General features: G+C 41.3%; 1 protein-coding gene across 1 annotated transcript in view; it reads right to left on the bottom strand.

Moving 5' to 3' along the window:
- Positions 1-19,026, bottom strand: part of SLC30A7 (solute carrier family 30 member 7) — a 95,921-nt gene that overhangs the window by 26,626 nt on the left and 50,269 nt on the right. The window contains exons 6-8 of the mRNA XM_029062317.2: positions 16,512-16,664; positions 9,520-9,570; positions 5,652-5,787 (exon numbers count right to left, since the gene is read on the bottom strand). Coding sequence (XP_028918150.1) covers positions 5,652-5,787; positions 9,520-9,570; positions 16,512-16,664 — 340 coding nt within the window. The remainder of the gene's footprint in view (positions 1-5,651; positions 5,788-9,519; positions 9,571-16,511; positions 16,665-19,026) is intronic.

Genomic DNA, 19,026 nt, shown 5'->3' on the forward strand with positions numbered 1-19,026 from the left:
GTTAACAAACTAGAAAAAAAAAGGCTACTTATACAATTTATAAGTGAGTTAGTATATCTAATCAAGTCCAGAAGTCAACAACATCCTGCTCTTATCTCACATGGCACCGGAATCACAGGACTTAATAGAAGAAGCCCAACCCAGATTTCTTGAAATACTTAGGCAGAAAGGGCAACAAGTGAAGTAAAAGGGAATCCTTTTGGCAGTGCCAAGAGGGGAGGTCAAAAAGCAATGCTTACCGACAACCTCTTCTATGCAGAGCATTACACTAAGCACTCAGGAAGGTTCGACAGGGTTAGTCGAAATGATCTCTGCCCTCGAGGAGCTCCCTTTCCCGGAAGATAGACAAGAAAGAATTTACAGACAAGAGAAAGATGAAAAACTGGGAGGAGAAAAAAAAAATTCAACTACTTATTGGGGAGCAACATCAGAAATTTCAGACATGGTGAGTGAGGTGTGTGTAAGAGAGACCCTAGAATCCAGAGCCTTCTAGGAAAGACAAGCATATAAAAACCAAAATAGGCTGCTAATTAAACAAATGACGGTCTTTGGTTGAGGGCTGATCACAACAGCCAGCAGCTGCGGGGAGAGAAGGGTGACACCAGCCACACGGCACCAATACCGGCTCTATATACTCAAAGGAGAAAGGAACTGGAGCCACTGCGCTACCTGACGTTAACAGTTTTCTCTATCTGCATAATTCTAAACAGAATACACCCTGACCTAACAACCTTTGGGAAAGGGGTAATGCCACTTTTGGCCCCTAAACCCCACTGAGATCTACTCACTTCAGTGCCCCAGTAGGATTAAGATATCCAGAGATTATAACACTCTTGAAAAATAAACCACAAAAGGAAATATTTTAACCAACGCCCAAAGCCATTTTAAAAAAAAAACACGCCCTTCCCTGAACCTTGCATTTTCTCAGAAACTTCTCATTTCAAAGATGCATTTTTTCAAGCATGTGGAAAAAGTGTATTCTTTATCTCAAAGCACTAAGGATAACAGATGCAAGTTACTGAACAGCACTTGTATAAATCTGTACATATTTATTGCTCTATTTTATTAATGATGTGCATTTATTTACGGTTCTATTTATCTACTTTGATGGTAGTGATGCCTGTCACTTGTTTTGTTGTCTGTCTCCCACTTCTAGACTGTGAGCTCATTGTTGGGTAGGGATTGTCTCTATCTGTTGAAGAACTGTACTTCCCAAGCGCTTAGTTAGTGCTCTGCACTGAGTAACCGCTCAATAAATAGGATTGAATGAATGAATGAACCTTGAATTGAACAATCAATTCTCATTATGCCTGTGTCAAGTCTTAGTGCATCTCACTGCATTTACAACTGAATAAAATTAAGATATATATAAGCCTATACCGTCTCTTGAAGTTCTGGAAAAATAGCCATTTGGGATTCAATATGTTTCTGGCTTCTACCAGTAACACACCAGTTCAAATCTCTTCACCCTCTACTTTTACTTCCAAGAGTCTGATCTGCTTCTTCCCGCAAATGGAACTGGGAACTAAAGTATTTAGAAAATGTGAAAAGTCACATTACTTAGTAAACAGTGAAAAGCTAGTGTGTGTTTCTACTAGTAGTCTATATTTCCTTTAAATTGATTTTTAAGTGTAATGGGAAAAGAGCAAAAAGCATTTAGAGTTGCTAGACTGGTATTCTGCTGAAAGCTGAAATTAAAAAAAAAATCTCAACAAGATTTGAAAAATACCACATCAGTAACAAGCCTCGTTTCCGTGCACTGCTTACATCTCTCATTTTCCATCACACGTAGAGGTGCCCCTTTTACAGGTATGTTTCCAAAACAATATTCAGGGCTGCATTAGATATCAATTATATGTTGAGGGAGTCTCAAGATTTTAAGGGACACTTCTCCCATTCCAATCCTGTTTACTTTCTTGCTATAACACTGAATTTCAATTCTACTCAAAGAAAAAGTACTAAAATCACTCCAATAAATCATAATAATGATATTAATAACTGTGGTACTTGTTAAGGGCTTAATAGGTGTCAAGCATTGTTCTAAATGCTGGGGTAGATACAAGTTAATCAAGTCCCACATGGGGTTCACAGTCTGAGCAGGAGTGAGACTGTAAGCCCGGTGTGGGCGGATTGTCTCTCTTTATTGCTGAATTGTACTTTCCAAGCACTTAGTACAGTGCTTTGCACATAGTTAGTGCTCAATAAATACGAATGAAAAGGTATTGAATCTCCATTCTGCAGATGAGGGGAAGTGACTTGCCCAAGATCACAAAGCACACAAGTGGAGGAGCTGGGATTAGAACCCAGGTCCTCTGACTCCCAGGCCAGTGCGCTTTCTTTCCACTAGGTCATGCTGCTTTCTCATCATCATCATCATCATCATCATCATCATCATCACTTACTGAGCACCTGGGTGCATTTGAAAACTTGGAATAGAAGAAAAAGATCCAGCCCCTGCCGTTGATAAGCTTACAATCTAAATGGGAGAAAGTGACAATTACGGGCCAGACAATGTCAAAAAGACAACAGTTACCAGAGTAGGAGAAAACACATAATTTTAAAAAGCAATTAAATAAAAAGATAATCAATCAATGGTATTTACTGAGTGCTTCCCCCAAGTACCCAATAAATGCCACTGATTGACCGAATGTGGAGAGCACTGTACTATTCGATAGTATTTATTCAATAGTATTTATTGAGTGCTTACTATGTGCAGAGCACTGTAGTAAGCGCTTGGAATGAACAAGTCGGCAACAGATAGACAGTCCCTGCAGTTTGACAGGTTTACAGTCTAATCACGGGCTTACAGTCTAATCATTGTACTAAGCATTTTAGGAAGGTACAATACAACTGAGTTAATAATTATGCTACTTGTTAAGTACTGCCCTAAACGTTGGGATAAATACAACTTAATCAGGTTCCACAAGGGGCTCATTTTCAAAGTAGAAGAACAGGTACTAAATCCCCATTTTGCAGATGAGGGAACTGAGGCTCACAGAAGTTAAATGACTTGCCCAAGGTCACACAGGTAAGTAGTAGAACTGGGATTAGAATAATAATGATTATGGTATTTGTTATGTGCTTACTATGTGCCAAGCACTGTCCCGGGGGGCTGTCACTCTTAATCCCCATTTTATAGATGAGGTAACTGAGGCACAGAGAAGTTAAGTGACTTTCGCAAAGTCACACAGAATCAGGATTAGAACCCACAACCTCTGACTCTGAAGCCCATGCTCTTTCCACTAAGCCACACTGCTTCTCTATACTTGGGTCTTTTGACTCCCAGGACTATGCTCTTTCCACTAGGCCAAGCTGCTTTCCTTGTAGACATGATCCCTACCTACAAAAAGCTTACAGTCTATATAGGAAGAGAGGCATTAAAATAAATTAGAGAAAGAGGAAATAGTCGAGTACCATATATGTGAATAGGTGCTGTGGACTGAGATAAGTAACCAAGTGCTTAAGGGGGGCACAGCCTACCATTTAGTCAGTCAACACAGAGGGTAGGCACATAGGGGAAATAAAGTCTGGGAAGACATACTGGAGGACATCAATCAATCAATCAGTCAGTCAATGGCATTTATCGAGTGCTTTCCATGTGCAGAGGACTGTACTAAGATCTTAAGAGAGTACAATATAAAAGAGTTGGAAATCATAGTCCCTGCCCACAAGGAAATTACAGTCTAGAGGAGAGGTGAGTTAAGAAGGGTTGGTAGGTGGGAAGAGTGGTGCACTGTCAGATATGAAGGGGGAGGACATTCCCAAGGGAACACATAGACAAAGGGTTATTGACAGGATAAACGAGATCGAAGTATTGAGAGTAGGTTGGTGTTCGAGGAGCAGAGTATGTGGGTTGGGTTGGAGTAGGAAATCAGGGACGTCAGGTATGAGGGAGACAAAGTAGATGGTAAGGAGTTTCTGTTTGATGTGGAGACAGATGGGCCATACACCAAAAAACACAACTCTATCAGTAGAGGCTATTATGTGCCCCGCAAGTACTTGATACTACTGTCCACATAAACGTACACATACATGTACATATGACCAGAAAGATCAAAGCTTAATCTTTCCTTTATGCTTTACTGACCCTCTCTTTTTCTGAGATGAGTCTCTGTTAACTAAAAAGAAACATGGCGGCTATAAAGTGCAAAGTGGAAAAGGATCTCTGAAACCAGAGCCCAACTCAAGCAGAGATTTTCTTCCCTAGGAAGTTAAGACACTGAAATGCAAATGGGCTACCTTCTGGGACCCAGAAGATTGGTCACTGCACTCCATTTCAACTACATGTGCCTATGTAGGTAACAGCCACAAGTTTCAAGGAAATTAAGGTGCAAAACTTTGTTAGGCAGAATTTCTCTGGAAGTGGAGGGCTGAACAGTTCATACTGGCCCATTTCCACAGTACTTTGCCATGCTATTATGCTTCATTTAGTGCCCTACAAGAATGAAAATCACATTTTTAAATATCATTCTAATTAATCAATGAATGGTACTTATTGAACACTCATTTTGTGCACAGCACTCTACTAAGCGCTTGGGAGAGCACAATACAATAGAGTTGGTAGATAGGTTCCCTGCCCACAAGGAGCTTACACGTACATACACTTCTCAAGCGTAACCTATGGATTATATAACATTGGGCTCGGCTCTAAAAATCACCGTAGATTTATTTTCCCATGGGCAAAAATCTCAATCAATAATATTTATTGAGCACCTAGTGTGTACTAAGCACTCTGTTAAGCACTTGAGTGGGCACAACAGAGTTGGAAGACACAATCCCTGCTCTCATAGGGTTTACATTCTAGCAAAGAGAGACAGACACAGCATAAAGCAAAATTAGGAGGAAGAAGAGAAGGTGAAATGGATATGTGGCTAAGTCTGTGCTTAAATGGTATAGTATACAAGCCATTATATACAAAAATACTGTTGGTGGTTGTGAGTGCCAAGGTGTGAAGGTTGTGTAAAAGTGGAATTTGGGATAAAACCTGAGAAAATGAAAATTAATCAGGGAAATCATGATAATAACAAAAATAATAACAACAATAGTATTTGTTAAGAGCTTGCTGTATGCCAAGCACTGTGGTAGATACAAGGCAATAAGACTGGACACAGTTCCTGCCCCATATGAGTTTTCATAGTCTAAGGAGGGAGATCCGGTATTTAATCCCCATTTTACAGATGAAGAAACTGAGGCGTGAAGAATTTAATTGCCTGGACCAAGGTCATATATCAGGCAAGTGGAGGAGGCAGGATTAGAACCAAGAATCAAAGTGGAAAAGGATCTCTAAAACCAGAGCTCAATTTAGGCAGAGATTTTCCAGGCCCAAGCTCTTTCCACTAGGCCATACTGCTTCTCCAGCATCCTGCAGAAGATGAGAATGCAGAAGGGCTTTAAAGTCGTGAACTACAGTCTGACAGACTTGAAGGGAGAAGACGTTCCACACCAAGGGGAAAGGAAACTACTAAAAAATTAAAGGAAAAGAAAATGAAGCAAAGAAAAGAAGGAAACCCAGAGAAGCAAAAGCAGAAAGGTCAGTGTGAGAAAAACCAAAAGAAAGTCAGCATGTGTTACTCCTTCACTTACAAACGGAGATTAAGGCTACAGGGCCTTCTTCACAGGTTTGTTTTTGATAATATCAGACCAGCACTTACCTCACAACTATAAGAAGAGCTATTAGCATTGAACAGATAGGATCTGCTATCATCAGACCAAAGTTCTGCATCAGGATAGCAGATGCAATTACACCAATACTCCCAAGCGTATCTGCAAGAATGTGTAAAAATACCCCTACAAAAGAGCATAATCAGAATTAAAATAAAGGCTTTAAAAAGAATGTCCTCAAAATTCAAACTGGCCTGGATCAAAGTAAAATCTCCTAAGCTATAAAATACTCATGTTTGTTTCAATGTCATCAAATGAGTTTCTCTCAGTGCCTTTTTTACTTGCTTCTAGAAAACTGCTGCCGAAAGATCCCCTTTAGTTACTCAGGCTACTCGGGACAAATACCACTGAGCAAAAGTGCATAAAACTAGACGTATTTACACTGATGTGGTGAGTCATACTAGGCCCTCCACTGGTCATTTTCTAGCAAGAGCTGCTTCTCATTTGCTTAAGCAGTAGGAACTGAGCTCAGGTGCATATCCATGGGTCAATGTCCAGTACATAAATTTATTGCTGAAGACTTGATTTCTGAAAATAACCCAGGCAATCATTTTTTGCCAAAAAGACGTCTCAAATAAGATTATAATATATTATTGTTGGAAAGTTTAATACTGCCATGAACCATCAAAATGGGAAAAGCACCCAAATTTAGAACTACATATGAGATAGTGTGTCAATAGAGCCCTCTGCTGGTGATTAAACTTTTAACTGTGAGACAATTTTCCTTATCTTTAAGATAGTTTCCTTCATTAACGATGCAAAATTTGGGGTGGATAAAGTTGTAGTATTTAAACAGAAAAATGATGACGATGATCTTAATAAAACTATTTTAAGCATTTACTATTAACCAAACATTGGTGTACATACAGGGTAAGCCTCTAGACTGGAAGCTTGTTGTGGGTAGGGTACGTGTCTACCAACTCTATATTGCCCAACAATGGCTTTTATTGAATGCTTACTCTATGCACAGCACTGTACTAAATGCTTGGGAGAGTGCAATACATTAGAGTTGGTTAGATACAATACCTGAACACAAGGACCTTCCAATCTAGAGGACTGATTGATTGACAATCAAGTCAGACAGTCTCTGTCCTACACAGGGTTCACATTTGGTGTGGGAGGGAGAAGAGACACTGACTCCTCATTTCACAGATGAGGGAACTGAGGTACAGAGAAGTACAGTGACTTATTCAAGGTCATATATCAGGCAAGTGCCAGAGCTGGGATTAGAATCAAGGTTGCCTGACTCCCAAGTCGTGCTTTCCATTAGGCCATACTACATCACTGTTTTCATTTTCCCTTATTTAAAAATATAGACAATCTTGGAATATATTAGGAGTTAATAAAAGCAAAAAATAATTTAATATTAAACATTTTTTGTTAGAGATACATATGCTTAGGATAAACTATTTAAACTACAAATTAAAAAACAGTCTGACCAAAATGGATTAAGTATGGGCTAAGGATTTGTCTTCTGCATCACAGCACCACGTGCATAACAAGAACAACTTTGTATTTAGATATTTATTTACCTACTAATGACTGTTCAATTCCAGCAAATCTCATTGAGTCCAATTCTCCTCAAGCCTTCTTACTCGTGGAAAGAGCAAGGATTTGGGTTCTATTTCTGGCTCCACCACTTGCCTGCTCTGTGACCTTGAACAAGTCACTTAACTTCTCAATTTCCTCACCAGTAAAATGGGGATTTGATATCTCTTCTCCCTCTTATTTAGACTGAGCCCTGTGTGGGACAGGCTCTGTGTCTGACCTAATTATCTTGAATTTATTCCAGTAATTTAGTGCAGTGCTTGGTACATAGAAAATGCTTAACTATCACAATTATCATCATCATCATCATCATCATTACCATTATGCAAATTGGGAGAAACAGTCAGTCTAGCAGACTAGTAGGAGTAATTTATGTTGCTCCAAACATTGTACATTTAAGACTGCAATGAACTGAATGATCCCTAACTGCTGAACTACAGTTACACGTCCCAAAGTATCTTGCTGATTACCAGGTACTGGACTTATCATTTTTTTAAAAAACGTAGCAAGTATAGATATTCACTAAATCTACCAAATCTGAGTAAATACAGTTCGAAAGTAAATACATAGCTAAAACGGTCACAGTATACATCTGTTTTAGCAAGACATTCTAATGACTGCAGAACAATTACTAACAAATGGTTAGTTTAAAGTAAAGATTTGCATGCACTCATCATTTCAACTACCTTGAAAAACATTACCTATGCACCCAAGACCCAAATAATTTTAGCTCCCCTCAGCAATAATATGTAATGGGGTCTTTTAAAATTTACTTTCCTGAAAAAAGAAAAACCTCTTAATAAGATCAGGTCTGAAACTCACCTAAAGAAACAAAAATTCACATGTCAAAGTTCTCCATGGGATATCTAAATTTTCAGATTTCAAAGGATTAAAGGTACAGGGCTAAATGCCTATGCCTGGGATCACACATCAGAGAGTGACCTGCTTTGGCAGTTACATAGATTAGAATGACAAAAGAGGCATCACAATGGTTTGGGTTACCCTGAACTGCAAACTGATATTCACTTCTAAGTGTGATGAGCCTCCACTAGAATTCATAGAATCCTGTGAAACATCACTTTCTAGTCTCATATTCTACAAAGTTTTAAGCTACTTGAACTGTAGCCACTGCATATTAGTGTTTACCCAATGTAAGAATGAATGATCCAATCTTTTCTCCTTTGCTTTAATTTACTAAATTTCCCTCTGGAGATAAAATGAAAGACGATGAAGGAAAAATTGTGCACAAATATGTTCAATTTGTTCATTAAAGTTCAATGCACCAGAAGACTTGGCAAGACAAAGTTCTCCACTTTGCTCGAGAAGGGAGCCTGCCAGAGAGCCCCCTGAAGCCACAGAAAACAGGATTTCAAATACTTTCTTACCTAGTATGTTCAAATAAACATCATATTCTGTAAAAAGGATAATGAACACCTTCACAACAATCACTGTGACACACAGGAAATGCAACAAAAGAAACAGACCACTCAAGGTTAAGAAGGATAGGAAACCAAGGTATACAGGTGAAACAAGGAAATAGTCGAGTGATAGAAGAGCATGAAGGAAACTGTGGTGAAGAGAGAAAACTGGGCTGAGTCAGCCTGGGAACAAGGGTTTAGTCAGGAATGAACATGTAAAGTAGTGAATGGGTGCGGAGCTGGAGACTGGAGTTGGGATTACTGGGAGAGATCTGATTTTGATGTCTGGGCAGCGGCAGCAAGCAACACTGCATGAGGTGAATATTTTTGTTTTTGGATTATAGAAGGAAAAATGGCCCTGCTGGACTTAAACACTTTAGGCATTTGAGCTTCTCTCATTTTCAAAGCTGCTCTGCTCAAAGTAGTTCTCCACTGAGCACTACATAAGTACTGCTTATTATCACCACAGGGTACAGTATTCCATAATTAACACTTATATTTTTAAATGTTTTGTCAGCTACATTTCGTTTCATTTTTCACTGTATGCACATACAAGTAAGTCTTTTATAAGTAGTTCTGACATCACTCCACAGGCAGCCAGCTGTCTATTACAGTTCCACAGTAATTGCTAGTGATGCTTACATCACTAACACAGTGGCTCCTGAATGTTTAAGTACCACCATGTACTGCTTGGTGAGACAGAAAACAGAAGTGAACAGAATAGGACATTTCCAGGAATTCCAATTAATAACACTAATCAGTTCATTAGACTTTATAGAAAGATTCACTTTTTGAAAACAATTCTGTTAATCACCACTAAAACCTAACACTTCACAACACCATAGAGTGAAACAAACACTGTAAGAAAGGACATTTCGAAGTTATTTCATACCTTCTAAAATCTGTCTGCTTGGTCCCGCTGTTCCTTTAATCAAGGGACCATCTGTGGAGAGATAATGGCAAATTAAATTGCAAAAAATATTTTCTCAAACATTTATTTTTAAATTGCAATACAAATCGCTTTCATTTAAAGGCACCAAGGGGCTAGTCATTACATTTATGTATTCCATAATACTTTATTGTTTTACACTCGAGAAACTGAACAGTACAGAGCTTCAAAAAATACAAAAAGTTCTGAATAAAGCATAGGTTTAAGAAATGAGCCATTGAGATTAAAGCACTTTGCAAACAGTCACTAATTTGGCCTATTGGAATGAGTACAGGACTGGGAATCATGAGATATGGGTTGCTGTGCCAGCTATATCACAAGGCTGCTGTGTGACCCTGAACAAGTCACTTAATTTCTCTGTGCTTCAGTTACTTCATCCGTAAAATAGGAATAAAACACCTGCTCCTCTTCCCCCTCTACTCCCTCTGCCATCCCCCCTTTACCTCTCCGCAGCTAAAGCCTCATTTTCCCCTTTTCCCTCTGCTCCTCCACCTCTCCCTTCCCATCCCCACAGCACTGTACTCGTCCGCTCAACTGTATATATTTTTGTTACCCTATTTCTTTTGTTAATGAATTGTACATCGCCTCGATTCTATTTAGTTGCCATTGTTTTTACGAGATGTTCTTCCCCTTGACGCTGTTTATTGCCATTGTTCTTGTCTGTCCGTCTCCCCCGATTAGACTGTAAGCCCGTCAAACGGCAGGGACTGTCTCTATCTGTTGCTGACTTGTTCATCCCAAGCGCTTAGTACAGTGCTCTGCACATAGTAAGCGCTCAATAAATACTATTGAATGAATGAATGAATACTTTCAGACTATGAACCTCATGTGGGATGAGGATTTATGACCATCCTAATTATCTTGTCCATATCCCAGCACTTAGTCCAATGCTTGTATTTACTATTATCTGTCAGATGCAAAGGAGGAGAGAGTTCCAGGGAAGGAGGAGGAGGAGGATGGAATCTGTTAAGCGCTTACTATGTGACAGGCACTGTATTAAGTGGGTAGGAACACAGTAAGTTAGCTTGAGAGGAGTGATGTGTGCGAGCTTCATGGTAACATTGGGGGAAGGGGGAAGGAGAGAGCTGATTAAATGATGGTGACTTGAAGAGAGGAATGGGCAATCACTGGAGGATTTTAACTACTGGGGAAATGTGTGTACAAAGGAATGTTTTACAAAAAGATTTGGGAACCAGGATGAAATAGAGTGTCAAATATTTTAGTACCTAACATACTGGAGAGGTGAGACACTGGAGGTAGGGCAATCTGCAAGGAGGCTGATTTAAAACTAACCTTGGAGTTCAAGGAGCTCAGGGCTGCCAAGTGACAGTGGCCAAGCAATTTGTTCACTTTGCCATTTAGTCATGGGAAGAGAATTGAGAGAGAAATCCACAAGATTCTCATAAAGTGATGGGCACATAGTGTGTAACAGATTCCATCATTCTTCTTCTCCCTTCAACCTGGAACTCCCTCCCCCTTTTTGCATCTGACAATTAGAATAATAAGCACTGCATTAAGTGCTGGGATAGGGACAAGATAATTAGAACAGACACAAATCCCTGTCCCACATGAAGCTCAGTCTGAGACTAGGACGGCTGGTATTTTATTCCCATTTTACATATGAGAAAACTGGCACAGAGAAATTAAGTGACTTGTCCAGGGTCACACAAGCTAAGGCTACCTTTCCCATCCTTTCTCCCTTATCTTATTCTCCTCCTTCCTTCTTTTTCAGGATAGGGGAAAGAAGGAGTTTTTGCCTTCATTTTATGTGCCAGTCAATTCAGTGGGGGAATAGGGTCAGGTCAGGAGGGCTTCCTCACTTACTAAAAGGAAATAAAAAGGTAGTAAGTTTCTTCTTACATCAATCATATTCACTGACCGCTTACTGTGTGCAGAGCACCGTACAAAACACTTTGCAGAGTAAAATATAACAGAGTTGGTAGACATGTTCCCTGCCCACAAGGAGGCTACCTCGCATAAAATCCAAAGACTTGAATTTGCCTGGGTAAACCTAAGTCAGAAACTCTAAATCTTTCCAAGAGCTGAAGAAAACTGAAGCTCAAGTCCCCTATGAGCTTGACCTGACACTTTCAGACACTTTCTATTCACTAGAATGCCAGAGATTGTTCTACAGTGAGAAAGAGCCCCACAGCTCCATAGCATGAAAAAAAACCACAGGGTGATGGTGGTCATTCAACCTGGAGTTCATTTTTGGAGAAAGTGATGCCAGCAACCCAAGAGTCTTCTTTGCTAACAACTCAACTAGAACTGATAGCCCAAAAGAGCGAGAGGCAGCTTGGCCCAGTGGATAGAGCATGGGCCTGGAAGTCAGAAGGACTTCAGTTCTAATCTCAGCTCTGCCACATGTTTGCTATGTGAACTTGGGGAAATCACTTTACTTCTCTGTGCCTCAGTTCCCTCATCTGTAAAATGGGGATTAAGACCGTGAGCCCCACGTGGGACAACCTGATTCCCCTGTGTTTACCCCAGCATTTAGAACAGTGCTCTGCACATAGTAAGCGCTTAACAAATACCAACATTATTATTATTATTATTAAAATGGGATTATAACTTTGAGCCCTATATAGGACAGTCACTGTGCCTAACGTGATTTGCTTACATCTCCCCTAGCACTAAGTTCAATGCCTGGTACATAGTAAGCACTTAACCAATACCACAATTATTATTATGAATATGGCACTGAATTAAAAATTCATAATGAACTTCTGCACCTAAATTCATCAGTTGTATTTATTGAGAACTTACTGTGTGCAGAGTACTGTACTAAGTGCTTGGGAGCATACAGTAAAGAAAACAGATATGACCCCTGCCTTCAAGAAGCTTACAATCTAGCAGGGTAGATATAACATAAATTAAATTACAGGAAGCGGAAGCAACCAAATTTAAGGATATGTATCACAGGACAGGGATCATGTCTAATTCCCAACTATGCATTCTTTCCCAGCATTTAGGACATAGTCCTGCACCCAGTAAGTGCTTAATAAATACTGTTACTACTAATTATTTCAAAAGTGCTTTAGGGGTGGGGTGAATACCTAAGTGCTTCAAGGGTAGGGACTTGAGTGTATAGGTAACATGTTAAGGAAAAATACAGGTGGGGAGATGAGAAATTAATCAAGGAAACTTTCCTGGAAGAGATGTGACTTTTAGTAGGGCTTTGAAGATGCAGAACTGATGGACAGATATGAAGGGAGAAGGAGCTCTGTGCAGGGAGGATGGTGAGGTGGATGGCAAGCAAGCACTTAGTACAGTGCTTTGCACATAGTAAGGACTCAATAAATACGACTGAATGAAATGAATGAAGCGATACAAGAGTTAGACATGACGTAGAAGTTGGCATTAGAGAAGCAAAGTGTGCAGGCTGGGCTGTAGTAGAAGATCAGCGAGGAAAAGTAGGAGGGGGAGAGCTGATTGAGTGCCTTAAAGCCACTGGTGAGGAGTTCTGCTCGACGAAGAGATGAGTGGCCATACATTGGAGGTCTTTGAGATGTGTGCAAAATATTTTCTTAGAAAAATGATCTGGGCAACAGAGTGGACTATAAGCTGGAGAACGGAGGGGCTGGAGGCAGGGAGATCAGCAAAGATGCTAATGCAGTACTTAAGGCAGGATATGACAGGTGATTGGACCAACGTGGTAGCAGTGTGGATGGAGAGAAAAGGCGATTATAAAGTTGTGAAGATATAATTAACAGGAATTGGTGACTGACTAAACATGTGCTTTGAAGGAGCAAGATGAATCAGGGCTAATCCCACGGTTGAAAGCCCAAGAGACAGAGAGGACGCTGGTGTTCATTGAAGGAAAAGTTGTGGGAAGGATACGGTTTGGGTGGGAAGATGAGAAGTTCAGTTTTGGACTTGTTGAGTTTGAGGTGTCAGTGGGATCACCAGGTAGAGATATCTGGTCAGCACTTAGAACAGTGCTTGGCACATAGTAAGCGCTTAACCAATAACATTAGTAGTAGTAGTAGTAGGCAGGCAGAAATGTAAGACTGCACAAAAGAGCTCAGTGGCAATAGAGAGTTAGATTTGGGAGTCATCTGCACAGAGATGGCAGTTGAGGCCGAGGGAGGAGATATGTTTCCCCTGGGGGTGGCGGTAAATAGAGAAAAGAGGGGGGACCTTTATATTTAGTATGTAACTTGTTAGAAATGTCACAATCCTAAAACTGACTATAAGAACTTAGATTTCACACTGCAATTATGATCTCAGTTATAGCTGCAGCAAGAAAACTGAAAAGGAGAGGAGAGAGCTAGAAGGTTCTGGGCAAATCCCATTAGGTGGGAAATGGATAGAAGGAGCAGAGATTGGCAGTAGGGCAGTAATACCACCAACTTTATTATATACAGTTTTTCTATTTTTCTGAAGCACTTACTAATGAACTCAGTCCCTCCTCATAAAACCCAGTCAACAAACAAGGGGAAGGAAATAGTTCAGTATTTCAGAGATGAGTAAACTGAGCCATGGAGAGGTCAAGTAATTTGCCCAAAGTCACACAGCAGGCCAATGGCACAACCGGAAGGAGCCATGTTTCCCGAACTTCAAGACTCACATTCTTTCTGTAAAGCCCACTCTCACCAAACTGTTTAGATGGTGTCCAGGGTCAACGGAGACTAGAGATAAAACTACAGACCCTGAACATGTATTTTGGGGAGGTTTTTTTGGTTTGATTTAGTTGTTTTTTTAAGATATCTCTGTAGCAAGGATACACATATAGGAAATGGAAACCAGTTAATAAACTCAACTTATTCAAATGAAAATATAAGAAGCTAGTTAAACAAAGGGAGAGTTCATAGGTTTTCATGCCTCGTTGAATGCTGTGGGCAGGGAACGTGTCGGTTATATTGTACTGTACTCTCTCAAGCACAGAGTACAGTGCCCTTCACACAGTCAGTGCTCAATAAATACAATTGATTGATTGACACAGCCTAAAATTGTCTGATTGAATATGACAGAAGAGCAGGAAGCCTTATCAAAACTATTATTAAATAAAGTTGGAATCACTGTGTTCTTAAAAGAGATTCCAAATGGAAAAATGCCCTTAATAACAACTGGATGGTAAATTCAGCATGTGTTGCATTAAAGCTGCTCTCCTGTTGATATTATATAATTATCATAGTCCTCATTTTTCTCAAATAGGTTACCCCTATGCCCCTGATAGAGAATCTTAACAATATTCATTCATTCAATAGTATTTATTGAGCGCTTATTATGTGCAGAGCACTGTACTAAGAGCTTGGAATGAACAAGTCGGCAACAGGTAGAGACAGTCCCTGCCCTTTGACGGGCTTACAGTCTAATCGGGGGAGACGGACAGACAAGAACAATGGCAATAAATAGAGTCGAGGGGAAGAACATCTCGTAAAAACAATGGCAACTAAATAGAATCAAGGCGATGTACATTTCATTAACAAAATAAATAGGGTAATGAAAATATATACAGTCGAGCGGACGAGTACAGTGCTGAGGGGATGGGAAGGGAGAGGGGGAGGAGCAGAGGGAAATGGGGGGAAAAGAGGGTTAAGCTGCGGAGAGGTGAACAGGGGGTGGTAGAGGGAGTAGAGAGAAGAGGAGCTCAGTCTGGGAAGGCCTCTCGGAGGAGGTGAGTTTTAAGTAGGGTTTTGAAGAGGGAAAGAGAATCAGTTTGGCGGAGGTGAGGAGGGAGGGCGTTCCAGGACCGCGGGAGGACGTGGCCCAGGGGTCGACGGCGGGATAGGCGAGACCAAGGGACAGTGAGGAGGTGGGCAGCAGAGGAGTGGAGCGTGCAGGGTGGGTGGTAGAAAGAGAGAAGGGAGGAGAGGTAGGAAGGGGCAAGGTGATGTAGAGCCTTGAAGCCTAGAGTGAGGAGTTTTTGTTTGGAGCGGAGGTTGATAGGCAACCACTGGAGTTGTTTAAGAAGGGGAGTGACAGGCCCATCAGAGTTCACCCAATTCTGAATACATTTCTTAGGGAAAAAAGATCACTAATTACTAAAGACACACCAAAAACTACAAATATTTAATGAAACATTTCTTATTATGGAATCCTGTATATAATAATGGAAAAATATCTTTGAGATTCAGAAGAGATTTATTTATAGGGGTTTTTTGCCCAAAACTTCAAAAAGGAGACCGGCTTAGGGTACGAAAGAGTTTATTCTCCATTAAATTCTAAGTTCCTTGAGGGCAGATATCATATCTACTTATTCTATTGTACTCTTTCAAGTGCTTAGTACAGTAAGTGCTCAGTAAATATCATTGATTGATTTCTACTAATTGAAAGAAAAACTAAGATAATAAAAATCTGAAAAGTTTTTAGTTTGTGTAACAATGTGACAGCAGTTAACCAATTAGCGGCAATATTTTCAGTTCTGCCAAAGCTGGGCATGGTCGATGGGGCTCTTAGGATCTGAGCTGTCAGGAGAAGGCCAAGACAGCACAAAACCAAACCCAGTCAATCTGGAGAAGGCTCAAACAGACTCCAACTTTTTGAGCCCAAGGGAAAAGCCATTTTGGAGCAAAGGCATTCTCTACCCTCTGTTTCTCTGAAAAGCCCACTCCCCTGACAGTCATCCCTGCCAAACCTCTTCTTATTCCCTTTCTCACCCTCCACCTCCAGAGAGTCCGCTGGCAACTCCCTCAGAATTCCAATTACAACTTTTTTTTAAAAAAACTTTCAACAGTGAAGACTGTAAGCCCTAGGTAGGATGGGGACTGTGCCCAGCCCAACTTGTTTGTATCCACCCCAGCATTTAGAATGGTGTCTGGCACATGGTAAATGCTTAACAAATACCAAAATTATTATCTATTGTATTCCACTCTTTAATGATGCAAAACTGGTCTCCACTTTCTCTGTACTTTCAAAAACCTCTCAGGGGTGACCGACTGGTCAGCATCTTATTTAGTTTTCTTGCACTGGCATCTTCAATTTGTACTGACCGTGACAGTCCTGACTGTGCGAGTGTCCATGTCCATGGAAAGGATCGTGACTATGGGCAACACCGTGCTTGGATTCATGGCTATGACCGTGCCCACCGTGACTGTGTCCATGATCAAGAGCGCCATTAAAGAGAGAATGACTGTGTCCATGCCCTGTTCAAAAAAGCAAAACAAACCAGAAAAAGATAGTCAGAACATTATGCCAAGCTACAGTATAATAGATGCTGAGACAAAATTTACTTAAAGTAAAGGTGAAGAGTCAGTGGAGTAAAAAGTAATTCTGACACCAAGATAATCTGAGCTGTAACTATGGCCCCTCCAATCCGAAAAAAGACAAAGGGAGCCTCAGTCTTGTCCCTCTGCCATGTCTGACATGTAGGGAAGCAGCGTGGCTCAGTGGAAAGAGCCCGAGCTTGGGAGTCAGAGGTCATGGGTCCGAATCCTGGCTCCGCCACTTGTCAGCTATGTGACTGTGGGCAAGTCACTTAACTTCTCTGGGCCTAAATTCCCTCATCTGTAAAATGGGGATTAACTGTGAGCCTCACGTGGGACAACTTGATTACCCTGTATCTACCTCAGCGCTTAGAACAGTGCTCTGCACATAGTAGGCGCTTAACAAATACCAGCATTATTATTACAGAGAGGCCATGATGTGAGTTACTCAGACGATCCTCGGCTGGGAACCAATTTCACCCAAATTCTTCAAATCGATCCAGGCCCCTGGGCAATGGATTTAAGCAACCGATTGGTCTGGGTGATCTCTGTCAAAAGGGACTCTGGGAAAACAGACCTGATTCCAAGCCACTCAGTTCTAGGCAGTGCTGGACATAAGCCAGAAGGGGCTGAACTCAGGTCCAGTTTAAGGGAAAACCCTGAACAGCCATGCCGGATATGAACATTGTTCCCAGGAACAGGAGGGGCTAGAGCCCCCGGTCCTGCCCCGATGTCCAGCTGTCTCAGTCATCAGCAGCCAGAGCTGGATATCGATTTTTGGAAGGAGGCACGGGGTGGCAATGGATTGGCTATAGAGACACCCCACCACGGAGACCCACACCAATTTGGGGAGGTGGCCAGAATCAACACTGTTAGGAGAGTAGGCCCATGCTACATCACGCAGCACCACTCACTCCAGCATGGTCCAGCCGAGCACCCATTGCTGCTGTATGACCACTGCCCCAAGCCTGATTCGACGGTGAGGAAATGATAGTAGTGCACTCACTTGCTCCCTACTCCCTCCCCTCTCTATCTCACTGCTGCTATCTGCCAGGACCGGAGCCAGGTTGGAATTCCAGAGAAATCTAGGGTCTGAAAAGACAAGGCCAGTCCAGCTCCACAGCTCTTATGCAACCCAAACTGTGGGCCCACATTCCCACTGAACTAGGAGGAGTAATGGGAGCGGGTGCAAGGGGGAATCTGAAACTCCCAGCCTGCAGCCCAGCCTGAGATATGATCACATTACAACCTGCGCATCTGGAATTTCTGGTTATAATTTTTTTTCAGTTTCGGCACTGGTTCCAGGGCTGTTGTTTGGTGGGGGGATGGGGAAGGAATGGAGGAGATGTGTTCTTACCTAAAACCAATTAACCCAGTGGATCCAGAACTGAAAATTACGTCCCTAGTGTCCTCGGATCCATCAGGACCAGTTCAAATCCCAGAAGGTAAGACTCAAATGCAAAGATCAAGAGGGTTAAGGCAGAAGGATGCCATGCCCTGAACAGAGAGGGGGAGCTAGAGTGATCCTTTTGCTTGGAAAAATCACTACTCCAATGAAGCAATTCTTCAAATTTACTGAGTGGTTCAATAAATGCTACCAACTGCATACAGCACACTGTACTATGTGCTTAGCAGACAAAAACAGAATTAGTAGCTATGCAGACCTGCTGCTCTGAGTTCCCAATCATCTGGGGAGGCAAGATACTAAAATTATAGGTAGGAGGATGACAAAAAGAGGAATATGTACATGAGTTAAGTGTTTATTATTATTATTAGTGGTAGTAGTAATAATAATAATAATACTTGTAGCATTTGTTAGGTGTGTATTATCTGGCAAGCACTGTACTAACTGCTGGGGTAGATACAAGATAATCAGGTCCCATATGAGGCACAGAGTCTAAGTAGGAGGGAGAATAGGAATTGAAACTCCATGCTGCAGATGAGGTACCTGACACACAGAGAAGTTAAGTGACTTGTCCTTGGTCACACAGCAGGTATATGGCAGAGCTGGAATTAGAATCCAGGACCTTTGACACTCAGGCCCATGCTCTTTCCACTAGGGCCAGCTGTTTCTCATAAATAATGTGGTACAGAAGGTATGTACATAAGTACTGTGTCAGGCACGGAGCTTTAAAGTGGCAGGCAAGTGCTGGAGTCAGAAGGTCTCTTAGATGTGAAAGTTCAGATGTGGAATATCAGATATTAAGAGGGAGGGAATTCCAGGCAGGATGTGGGAAACCAGAATGAGGCACAGTTACTTAGCATGACGGAAACAAAAAGTATGAGCTGGGTTGTAGTGGGA

This window comes from Ornithorhynchus anatinus, chromosome 4, assembly GCF_004115215.2.
Source record: "Ornithorhynchus anatinus isolate Pmale09 chromosome 4, mOrnAna1.pri.v4, whole genome shotgun sequence".
NCBI lineage: Eukaryota > Metazoa > Chordata > Mammalia > Monotremata > Ornithorhynchidae > Ornithorhynchus > Ornithorhynchus anatinus.